This window comes from Balaenoptera musculus, chromosome 3 (assembly GCF_009873245.2).
Source record: "Balaenoptera musculus isolate JJ_BM4_2016_0621 chromosome 3, mBalMus1.pri.v3, whole genome shotgun sequence".
In the NCBI taxonomy this organism is placed as follows: domain Eukaryota; kingdom Metazoa; phylum Chordata; class Mammalia; order Artiodactyla; family Balaenopteridae; genus Balaenoptera; species Balaenoptera musculus.
Window position 1 is genome coordinate 62,848,368 of NC_045787.1, and position 12,779 is coordinate 62,861,146.

Genomic DNA, 12,779 nt, shown 5'->3' on the forward strand with positions numbered 1-12,779 from the left:
TTATAAACAGTAGACTTAGAATCCCAAGACCTTCAGATAAGGGGATTATAAAGATAAATATTGAACCACCAAGTTAAAAGAAACACAGAAGAGAATAAAAACATGAGCACAGAACAAAAATACCATCAAAAGAGATCAGGTTGATTTTTTTTTTTTTTTTATAAAGTGTTTTTTTTTTTTTTTTAATGTAATTTTTATTTATTTATTTATTTGACTGTGTTGGGTCTTTGTCTCTGTGCGAGGGCTTTCTCCAGTTGCGGCAAGCGGGGGCCACTCTTCATCGCGGTGCACGGGCCTTTCACTGTTGCGGCCTCTCTTGTTGCGGGGCACAGGCTCCAGACGCACAGGCTCAGTAGTTGTGGCTCATGGGCCTAGTTGCTTCACGGCATGTGGGATCTTCCCAGACCAGGGCTCGAATCCGTATCCGCTGCATTGGCGGGCGGATTCTCAACCACTGCACCACCAGGGAAGCCCAGGTTGATTTTTTAAGAAGAGCTACATACAACTTTTAGAAATGGTGGGTGGGTTAGACCAGAATAGATGCAATATCTGAAATCCAAGATGATATCTGAAGAAATTACCTAGAGTGTAGCACAGAGAGACAGTGTGATCAGAGATAGAAGAGATTGAAAGACAAATCAAGTCTAACATAATCCTCATCAGATTTCCAGTAGAAGAAAATGAGAGAGAATAGGAAAAGAGAGACAATATTCAAAGAGATAGAAGATGAGAGTTTCTCATATTTCATGAAAGATGTGACTCCTTAGATTTAGAAAGCACAATTGAATCAAAGTGCAATTGAAAATAAACAAGAAATCCACATTTTGCTAAATCATGATGAAACTACACACGATACTGAATCAGAGGTAAAAATCCTATAGAGAGCAAGAGAGCAAAGAAAGATCACTTGTAAAGTAATGGAAATTATATAACTGATTTGATTTCTAATTTCTCTACCTGTTCTGTTCTTCATCTGCTTTCTTTTGACAATGTCTTTTGAATTTATTGAGTATTTTTTATCATTCAGCCCCACACCCCACAAAGCTTGGTAGTTTGTATGTCTCTTCCTATTGTCTGTTGTTTCTATTGATTCTTACTCATCTCGTTTCTTTTTATGCTTGAATGCTGGGTATATTATTTAGAAATTTTATTTTTAAGAATAAAGTGAGAGAGCAGCACTATTTACAATAGCCAAGACATGGAAACAACCCAAGTGCCCATCATCAGACAATTGGCTTAAGAAGATGTGGTGTATATATATGCAATGGAATATTACTCAGCCATAAAAAAGAGTGAAATAATGCCATTTGCAGCAATATGATTGGACCTAGAGAATATTATACTTAGTGAAAGTCAGAGAAAGACAAATACTATATGGTATCACTTATATGTGGAATCTAAAGATAATACAAATGAATCTATATATAAAACAGAAACAGACTCACAGACACAGAAAACAAACTTATGTTTACCAAAGGGGAAGGGGAGGGAGGGAGGGAGGGACAAATTAGGAGTATGAGATTAACAGATACAAACTACTATACATAAAAATAGATAAACTGTATAGCAAAGGGAATTATATTCAATATCTTATAATAACTTATAATGGAATATAATCTGAAAAAAATGAATCACTTTGCTCTACATCTGAAACTAACACAATATGGTAAATCAACTATACGCCAATAAAAATAAATAAATAAGTAAATAAATAACATGAGAGCTAAGATGAAGGTGTCTTTTCCCAAAGAAGATTTTCATTTGCTTCTGCCAGATTCTCAGTGATACTTCCAGTCTGGGACATCTTAATTCAAGTTCAATGCTTGACATGTTTCAGTTTATCCAAATGATGCTCACCTAGTCTACAAGTTTACCCTTACTGTGAGGCCAGCTCATTTTTACAGCAGATTCTTCTGGCATATCTTTTTAGTGCAAAAGTGGTTTTGACTGCTGGATTATTTCTTTGGGTTCTTGCTTTCTTTTAGATTTTAGTATAGTTTTTCCTTATCATTTTGTTAGTCCTTTGATGCTTTCATGAACGTGTTTTATATTTTGTTTGGCTTTTTGAATTGTCCTCAGTGGGAGGGATGGTCTGAAAATACCCATTCCCATTATCATCAAAAACAGAAATCATAGTCATGCTCTTTTCAAAGACTCAGATTTGTGGCCTGAACCAATAATGGAAGGTAGCTGTCAGAAAATTATTCTATTTAATATTCTGAAAAGGGTGAATTGTCTCTTGGTAAAATGATGCCTCATCTGAACATGAGTACTAAAAATCCTTAAAAACTTGGGTGATTTACAATTTGCAACAAAGTAAATATTGAGAATAGCTCTTTAGAATGTAATTTCATAAATAAAATAAACTCTTTCTTTCATGATCTGTAAGGGTTTGAGCGTGATATTTGCGGATGGCATCCCATTGCATCTCATTACCCAAGTTACTCCTTCTTCCTCCTCTCTCCCTCCCTCCTTTATCTAATCAGTCACAACTCCTGTTTGTTTTACCTCTTTAATATCTCTTGAAACTATGTGCTCTTTCCATTGCTATATCCTCTACTTGGGTTCACATCATCAATGTCACTCTGCTGGATTACTGAAACGGCCTTCTAACCAGTCTTCCTGCCACTGTTCTTATGTCCTTGTCAACATTAGCCACTGACTCCCCTTGCTCTCAGGATAAAGTCATAGCTCCTGTGTGGCTTGCATTACTCACATGACCAGGTCCCTGCTTACCTTTCTAGCTCCTACTATCACACTTTTACTCTCCATCTTCTATTTTTGCAATTGGTGCTTTATAAGCACTCAGTAATTGTTCATTGAATGAATGAGTGAATAGTGTATGTGAAAGGCAAAGCTAGGTGGATTCAAATAATGATGGTTAGGCCTTAGGAGAAGGCCTATGATTCATGTTTCTACCAGAATGTTGTTTAGGTAGTTGGTTTAGCCGTATCGCATGAGTAATGTGTTAATGTCTGAATTTAATTTACTCATTTTATATCATCTGTCTTTAGAGCTAACCTTTCAGTAAAAAATCAGAACAAACAACAACAACAAAAAACCTCTTCCAAGTAGTTTATTTCTTTCCTCCCCAAATAACCTGTTGTTAGAATTATAGAGGCATCTCCACAAATAGCAACCAGCAGGTACAGACTGATCACATGTCCTTACTATGGCAGTAGCTATAGGTGATACACTGTGTTTCTGAGTGACAGCCACATACAACAGATATTAACGTCATCACTCAGTTCATTTTCAAACGTGAAGGACTCCAGCGACACATTTACTCGTTGGATCTTTGGTGGTAAAGAAGAATATTTGTCATCCCCAGGACCTCAAATTCATTGTTTTTTGTCATATGGAATGAAATGAAAGACTCAGGTGTCCTCTTTTCATTTGCTTAGAATGTATCATGTGGTAAGATCAATTGTAGAATACCATAGGGCATCTTGGAATAATATCTTTATCCTCATTTAATTGACAGTGCTATTTCCTGTTTTGTTGATCTCTGTCATTGACTGCACCAAAATAATTGTTTTCTGTTCCGGTGGTCTGACCTATTATTTTATTACAGTTATTTAGAAAGTCTTATACCTGCTAATTAAAGAACAGTTCTAAGATACACCATTTTATTTAAAAAACTTGATTAGAAGTCATTTTTTATTGATTTGCATTCTGATCTGCTTATAGGAGATAAAAGTGGAAGTATAGCTGCCCCAGTGATGAGAAATTCATGGTGGTAAACAGTGCCTCATACCCTCTCCCCGTCTCCCCCTCTCCCTGCCCGTGTTAGACATCTGTAGTTGGTTATGGCATTCTTTCTCAATGTACCTACTAACCAATCTTAGCACAGTACTTCAGGTCACTACTACCAGTCAGATGTAGCACTTGAGATGCCAGAACTAGCTTTCCTTGTGTAATCCTTTCCTGTTCACTTTGCACAAAACACCTTTTTGCATATCTATGCCTAAAGGCTTGTCTACACATAGTTATTTCCAAGCTTATGTTTTGGGTGCTGTTTCTCCCTTCCCTGAGCTGTTCTCTGTGATGCCTACCAAACAAATTTCATAACCAAATAAAGATCTCTGTAATAATAATGGTGGTAACAGCTAACATGTATTGAGTAGTTACTATGTACTAGGCACTGTGCTAAGTGCTTAATACGTATTATTTCATTGAATTCTTGTAACAACTCTATGAGTTAGGGACCATTATTATTTCCATTTTATAGATGGAGAAAATAGGGCAAGTCTAAATTACTGGTAAATGGAAGAGTCTGGATTTGAACTGAGGTCATTTACGTTTTCAGCCCAAATTCTTAACCTCTGAGCTGTTACCTCCCTAACAAGTGAAGGCTGGGTTAATGTGAAAGTGATTCATAGTGAACAGGCTTTTTTCTGGGCTGTCACAAGGCTAAAAAAAGCTACTACCTTTCTATTTTCCAAGAAAGTACTTTTTTAAAAGTCTTTTGGAAGACTTCATAAATATGATTTAGGTTTTTATTAGCCTCTTTTGCTTTTATCTTTCCATATTTCAGACAACCTTTATAATTTTTGAGGGAGTAGCTATCTGGCTGTCTTTTATACATTCACAGATGGCATTATTTTATCTGTCCTCATACCATCTGCAGCATCAACTTAGTCTATTTCAATTGGTGTCATCTTTCATTTGTGCAGGAGTGAGTTATTAAAATAAAACTTTATATTTGTATAGCATTTGGGGTAAACGTTGTGATAAAATAAATCAATGTTTTACCCTAACAATCTTATGCAAAGAAAATTTAATTTTTTATTTTTTCACCTCATCTTGATTTACTTTATATGTAGTCTTTGAAATTCAGTTGAATCAAATTCAACAGCTACTTATTGAGCACGTATCGTGATCTCAGAACTATGGGACTGAAGAAATGATCCCCATTCTCACCAAGCTTACTGTCTAGCGGTAAAGATAGTAGAGAAGTAAATACACTTGTAAGTTCCACTATGGAAAGAAAACAGAGGGTTGTATGGAAAAGGATGGCAAAGGATGAAATCTAGTCTAGTGAGTCTAGAAAGCCCTTTCAGAGGGAGAGTGAGAAGGAGTTTGCCAGAGTGGAAGCTGGTAGGCAGTAGGAAAGGGGAAAGGAGTCTTCAAGGCAGAGTGAGGAGCAGATGATAAAGCCCTGATGTCAGAGAACTTGGAGTGACCGAGATGTTGGGAGAAATTCAGTCCAGCTGGAACTTAGAGTGAAAGGAAGAGAGTGACAGGTGATCTGAGATGAGACTTGCGAGGTAAGCAGGGATCAGTTGTCTTATAGGTCAGTTAAGGATTCTGGATTTGAATCTAAGATTAATGACAGGTCATTGATGAGCTTAAGGCAGAGGTATGGCATGAACAGGTTTGGGTTCTAGGAAGACCACTCGGGCTACAGTGTGGAGAATGGATTGGAAAAAGGGACAGAAGCACATGGGGTGGCAAGTTAGGAGCCTGATTTGGTAGAACATTTCTCTTTGTGAGAAATGATTTTTACTTAGACTAGGGTAGTGGCAGTAGACATGGAAAGAACTGAATAGATTTAAGAGGCCATCCCATTGAGAATGGAAGAGTCAGCCTATGTGTCTACAAAGCTCTGGCTTGTTCTACTTTGTCATGCTAAACCTGTTCTACATAGCGGAGCCTGTTCTACATAGCGGAGGATAAGCCAGAGAAAAAATGGAACAAAAATGAGACCTGGGGACTTCCCTGGTGGTCCAGTGGTTAAGACTCTGGGCTCCCAATGCAGTGGGCCCGGGTTTGATCCCTGGTCAGGGAACTAAAGATCCCGCATGCTGCAACTAAGACCCGGTGCAGCCAAATAAATAAATATTTTTTTAAAAAATGAGACCTGAAGTTAGTATCTGTTTTGTGAACAGGCATGACTTCACAGGATAGTTATAAGGATAACAAAGATAAAAGCACTCAGTTAGAGCCTGCGCGTCTGGAGCCTGTGCCCCGCAACGGGAAGGGGCCGCGATGGTGAAAGGCCCGCGCACCGCGATGAAGAGCGGTCCCCGCACCGCGATGAGGAGTGGCCCCCACTTGCCGCAACTGGAGAAAGCCCTCGCGCGAACTGAAGACCCAACACAGCCAAAAAATAAATAAATAAATAAATAAATAAAAAAATAAAGTAGCTATAAAAAAAAAAAAAAAAAGCACTCAGTTAATTGTGAAATACTCAATTTAATAGTTATCTAGGCAGGATTCTGATATAAGGTTTGCCCTTCACATGTGTACATGATATCAACAGAACTTTGATAGATGTGTATTCAACAGCTGATGGCCCCATTTCCCCCCAAATGTCAGTTCATTCTTTCATTTGCTTGCTTGTTTGTTCATTCATTGATCCAAAAAGTATTTACTAAAGGCCCGTTTTCTACTAGATATGTTTACTTATTTCAGTCTTTTCACATATGGCCATCATACCTAGTGTAGGCCTTTGACGTGTATAGGTGCTGGATGGGCCTTATCTCATTTAGGACACATTTAGTCAGGTTTCCATGTTGAGTTGACAGAGTCTCACCATTTCTCCCCAAATGGCCCATCACTTTGGGTGTAGCCATTCATAAAATCCTGCAGCCCTGGCCTCCCATGTCTCCTGATGTTTTTCCTCTGCACTTTCCTTTTTGTTTTTTTTTTCGTGTGCTGTACGGCATGCGGGATCTTAGTTCCCTGACCAGGGATCGAAACCCGTGCCCCCTGCAGTGGAAGTGTGGAGTCTTAACCACTGGACCACCAGGGAAATCCCATCCTCTGCACTTTCTATTGCTGCTCCCAGTCTTTGCCCAGGCTCAGTGTGCCTAGTCCCATTTCAGTCAAACACTTGATCAATTCAACCACCACCACCAAGTATTCTCTCAAAAAAGTTGGTTAGGTGAATGAATTGCTTTTTGATTGAGGTGGTCTGTCCTTTCAGTCAGAGTAGGAAATGCATTTGCCCACTGTAGACCCATTTTATTAGCCAGGTAATACAAACAATGGTAGCAAGTAAATTTTCAATCTCAGTGGTTTAAATACAATACAAGTTTATTTTTTGCTAATGAAACGTTCATTTGGTAGCAGATGTGGGAGTGGAGGGTTTTCTGCTCTACTCACACACCCATGCTGATGGAGTCAGCAGGTGAGGGGCTCACAGAATTGCCCTGGACTCAACATCCAGTTGGCAAAGGGGGAAAGAGTGAATGTGAAAGATCACAGGAGGTTTTATGGCCAGGGCTAAAAGTGGCATAATCATTCCTACACACATTTCACTGACTAGAACTTGGGTACACGGCCATACCTCACTGCAGGGGAGGCTGGGAAGTGTAGTCTGTGTGTTTGCTCTGGAGGAAGGAAAACTTAAGGAACCAGTCTCTGCTGACTAGTTAATGACTAGCCATCTAGTTAATGACTTTCCTTGTGTGGTACCTGCTCTTTGATTTCAGTGATAAGGGGCAGAGAAGGGCCAGAGGTATGGAGGAAGAGTCTCCTTTGTTCTTTTCTGAGTAGCTGCTCTCACAGTGCTGGGCATTAGAGTGGGAAATGTCTGCAGTCTGAGTTCCTAACATATCTGATAATTGCCATTACTCTGTTCTCACAGGGAGATAAATGCTCGACTTGATGCTGTATCTGAAGTTCTCCATTCAGAATCCAGTGTGTTTGGCCAGATAGAAAATCATCTACGTAAATTGCCTGACATCGAAAGAGGACTCTCTAGCATTTATCACAAAAAAGTAAGTGTGATAGAAATCAAACCTTTTAAAACTGATAATGTTCTTCAGCTTGAGGACACCAGGTGCTAATGGGAAACATCTCAGAGCTTTATTTTTATTTTATTTTGTAAAATCTTGCAGATAACATGAGAGAATCCTTAGAGATTTTAATTGCACAAACTGAGATTATTCCAATTTTTGCATTGTAAAAAGTAAAGTTTGCCCACTTTTGTTAACTATAGCAATGCATAGAGGCCCTTCTGTTATAATACAGGATGTTCTCCTGTTTCAACCTCAAAGTATGGACCATCATAAAATAGGAAATTTACTTAGACCATCTACTTTTAGAAAGAGATGCCTTATTTCTTTTGACCTCAGAACAACTTCTTATTTGACTTAACCAAAGGAAAAATCTGCTAGTGAAATATTTGTGGTGGTATTAATATGCAGACAAGTTTGGATATTGAGGGTAGGTAAAAAGCATTACTTTGATTTTCATCACTTAAGCTTTACAGTTTAAGTCATAACAGTAACAAGTGAGGTTTGTTAGAGAAATAATTTGCTTTATCTTCAAAATATGCCTACAATTTAAAAAAATTATCAGTTATATTTATAATTGTTAATAAACTTTTTATAGTGTCTTACCTACTGCAGAAGTCACTCACATACATTAGACTCTTTGTTCCTTGTAAAAAAAAACTTGGTGAGGTTAAGAAGGTTTAGCACCTTCTTACTGGTGGGAAATTATGTATATTGCTGTCTTTATATAATGCTACAACAGCTTGCATTACCTTGACTAAATGATGATGCTAGAAGAGGGTTAGTAACTTGTTACTAAGTGCCAGAATTCATATTCAAATGAGGGTCCTTGATTGGGTTTTAGTGGCTTACATTTTTGGACATTACTATTTTTGATGTAGTAGCGGTTTTGAATACCATTGCATTTTTTTCCCTGGTTGTCCCTACGTAAGCAAATTTTATTTTTTGCCCAAATGTAAACCCTTGCCAATTTAATAATTTTACTGTAGAACAATTTTTATGTGCCCAAACTTTAGTTGTGACCAATTTTTCATGAGTCTACTTTTTTTAGGCCTTTTCCCCCACAAAGTTTTACTAGAATAATAACTACTGCTTCCAAGAATACTTGCAGTGCCCAAGAGGCCTTACGTAACTGTTCCATATGCTTCGGCTACATTTGAAAAGAAAGAACAAGTTGAAATTGGGAAATACTAATCCCTAGGGAAAAGATGTGTGCATTGGTTATGGGGTTGGCGGCATCTGTTGTACCATTGCTTGGTGCACTGTGTTGTTGTTTTGCTGCCAATAGTAGAGGCTGCCCTGGTAGTTGAAAGTCTTATGGTTGACTCTTTTGAGGTTACAGAATGGATGTCAAACCATTTGTTATTTTGTTCTCGACCTTGACCCGGTGGCTGACAATCAGGGCTTACAACCATTCATCAAGCAACAGATCTCCAAACACATTGCCTTCACTACTTGAAAGGGTTTACTGACAGATGTTAGAGGTTTTTGTTTTTCTCAAAAGAAAATAGGAGCAAAGCTGAAAAAATTAGCAATTGCTAATCAGAAGGGCTGAATCAAAGTATCCATGGCATCAAAATGGGTGCTGTGATTTCTATTATGCCTTCCTGCTTCTCTTTAAACTGTACTTTAATATTTGCATTTCATAAAGTTTGTATACTTATAAAAGTTTTAAAACTTTGGTAAATATCAGAATCTAGTTCTTTTTTAAATTGAGGTATAATTGATAAACAACATTATTTTAGTTTCAGGTTATCAATGTATAACATAAGGATTCGATGTATATATGTATGTGTATATATATATATATATATATATATATATATATATATATCACAGAATGATCACCACAGTAAGTCTGGTTAACATCCTTTACCATGTGTAGTTACAAAGGTTTTTTTGTTTTCTCTTGATGAGAACTTTTAAGATCTACTCTTTTAGCAACTTACAAATACTTTTCGACCATCTTCATTCATTTTGCCCACACAACCACCCCCCCTGCAACCACTAATATGTGCTCTGTATCTATGAATTCGGGTTTTCTGTTTTTGTTTTTGTTTTTAGATTCCACATATGATGGAATATGATCCTTTTAAAAGTAACCAACAGGCAGAGTAGGAATGACTTTTTAGAGTTTCAAACTATACTGAAGGAACTTGTGACTCACTCAGAAGCTGTTCCTTGTTGCTGTTTTAGTGTTTACACAAGAATGTGCCTAAAGATTGATTTGAAAAGCGAAGATTAGAAATGATTTGGTAACAGACCAACTTTAGGAAGTCTGAATGCTTTAAAGCAAATTTTTATAGATTAGTTAGCTGGCTCTTGGAACATACCATCAAACACATGTCTGTTCTTTATCATTAGATTACTCTAAATAAGCTTCTGCTGTATGCACCAAATGGTGAGTGATATCCTGGGTACAGATTGTGCCAATTATGTGAAATTCAGAAAATGGTAAGGAACACGGTTTGGATGTTGTGGAAGTGGTAGGCCTAGGCCATCTGGCTGTGTGGAAAGTGTCGTGGAATAGGCACAAATAGGTATTTTTATGATGATAATAATAGAGGATACCAAGTGGGCCGACTCTTAAATAAAATAAGCATTTCTTTTGATAGTAAGACTTCAAATTTAAGTCTTAGAAAATAGTGGTAGTCATAGGAATTCATATTAACTGCTCAATAACTATTTTGTAAGAAAATGATACATAAGTGCTAAGGGTGGTGAATACATTTAAAGGATTATAGCACTTAGTAAATGTTGAAAGGAGAGTGTTTCCAGAATTTTGTAGGCGAGAATAGTTTCATAGCTAGACTGGTAGAAGCCCAAAGCCATGTTTTCAGTATGGAGCTTAGGCTGGGGTTCTTGCAGTACTGTGATGACCTGCCTCTGCACTTGGGCATGTGTTCTCAAACTCTTCCACAGAGAAGGTTGCTGCCAGAAATGGAGTTGAACATGAGAGACTCCAGGAGCAACTGTTTTACCCTTATCCTCAGCTTTCTTGCAGCTCCATTGAGTCATTTTGCTTAAGAAGTTTGGGAGCAACCTGCCATGGGCACTTAGGACTTGATTGCAAGCACTTCTGGTTTTCACCTTTCTTCTGTTGCTGACTTAAACTTTATATCGTACCTGAATATGAACCATCAATCCCCTTTTTTGCTTATCAAATTACAATAATTACAAGACATTATTATTCAGAAATTCTATTGAAAATGTTAATTTTTGCTCTCTTATTAGAAGGTACTATTAAGTGACTCTAGGTCAATTCTAGGCTGTAAATTAATTCTAGGCTGCATATTTATACAAACAGTGCAGCTTCCTGTATGTATCTTTCCCAGCAAGCCATGGCCTTTCTGGAGAAAAGGTGCTTTATGATGCATTTTGAACTCAGCGTTTGTTCAGTCGGACCTAACTTCCTTTTTTTTTTTTTTTTGCATAATTTACTTCATTCCTTGTAGTTAATTATTATCTTTCTAAATATGTTCTTAGCATTCATCCATTTATATATATGTGTGTGTGTATATATATATATATACTATTTATGTTGTGTACTTATCATTAACTCAAACTTACATTGTCCTATCATCTCCAGATATTTATTTTCATCAAATATTCTGTTAATTTCATTTTCTTGAGCCTTCCTACCTGATCCAACCTGGACTGGTTGCCCTGCTATACCTGTTGAATAACTATCTTCTTAGATTCCCTTTATTTCCCTTGAATGGAATCTTCTGTTTTCTGTATTCCATGACTTCCTCTTGGTTTATTCCTTCATTTTGGTAGAGTACGTTCTCTAGAAGCATCCTGAGAAAGGGCACTGGAAATAAGTTTGAAACATAGATGTCTGGAAATGTCTTTTTTCTTTTACTCTCACATTTGATGGTAGTTTGGTTGGGTATAAAAATTCTAAGCTATAAATTATTTTCCTTTAGAATTTTGTGTTACTTCATTGTCTTCTTCAATAGCTTCTACTATTATTGTTAAACAGTCTGAAGTCATATTGGTTCCTGATTCTTCGTGTGACTTTTTGTTGTTGTTGTTCTTTTTTTCTCTCCTTCTGGAAATGGAAGATTCTCTCTGTCTCCAGTGTTTTAAAATTTCGTGATGATTTGCCATGATTTGGTTCTGTTTTAATTCATTGTATTGGGCCTTTTCAAGCTGGCAACCAAGTTCTGGGAAATTTTTCTGAATTATTATTATTTAAAGTTTGGATGTACAATTCTAAATTCAAAATTATTATTTTTTTATTGAAGTATAGTTGATTTACAATGTGTTAATTTTTGCTGTACAACAAGGTGATTCAGATATGTGTGTGTATGTGTATATATATGTATGTATATATATATATACATATATATACACACATTCTTTTTTTAATATATTCTTTTCTGTTATGGTTTATCACAGGATATTGAATATAGTTCTCTGTGCTATACAGTAGGACCTGTTGTTTATCCATTCTATATATATAATAGCTTACATCTGCTAACCCCAACCTCCCACTCCACCCCTCCCCCAACCCCCTCCCTCTTGGCAACCACAAGTCTATTCTCTATGTCCATGAGTCTGTTTCTGTTTCATAGATAGGTTCATTTGTGTCATATTTTAGATTCCACATATAAGTGATAATCATATGGTATTTGTCTTTCTCTTTCTGACTTCCTTCACTTAGTATGATAATCTCTAAGTCCATCCATGTTGCTGCAAATGGCATTATTTCATTCTTTTTTTATGGCTGAGTAGTAGTCCACTGCATACATGTAACACATCTCTGAATTATTTTTTGATGATTTCTTTCTTTCTGCAGCTCTATTATTTGAGTTGATTGAATCTTCTGGACTGATTATCAAACTTTCTTCTGTATTTCCATCTCTTTACACTTTTGCTTTACCTTCTTGGAAATTTTATCACATTGATCTTCTGCCTCTTTTGTTGCATTTTTCATTTCTACTCTGATAGTTTAAGTTCTACAAATTTTTGGTTGTTTTCTTGTTCTCTGAATGTTTCTTTTTTAAAAAAATAACATGCCATTCTTAC

The 12,779-nt window shown here is 36.8% G+C and overlaps 1 protein-coding gene across 2 annotated transcripts in view; it reads left to right on the plus strand.

Moving 5' to 3' along the window:
• MSH3 (mutS homolog 3) overlaps positions 1-12,779 on the plus strand; it is a 183,549-nt gene that overhangs the window by 79,903 nt on the left and 90,867 nt on the right. For both annotated transcript variants that reach the window (XM_036847244.1, XM_036847245.1), the window contains exon 13: positions 7,595-7,727. In XM_036847244.1, coding sequence (XP_036703139.1) covers positions 7,595-7,727 — 133 coding nt within the window. The remainder of the gene's footprint in view (positions 1-7,594; positions 7,728-12,779) is intronic.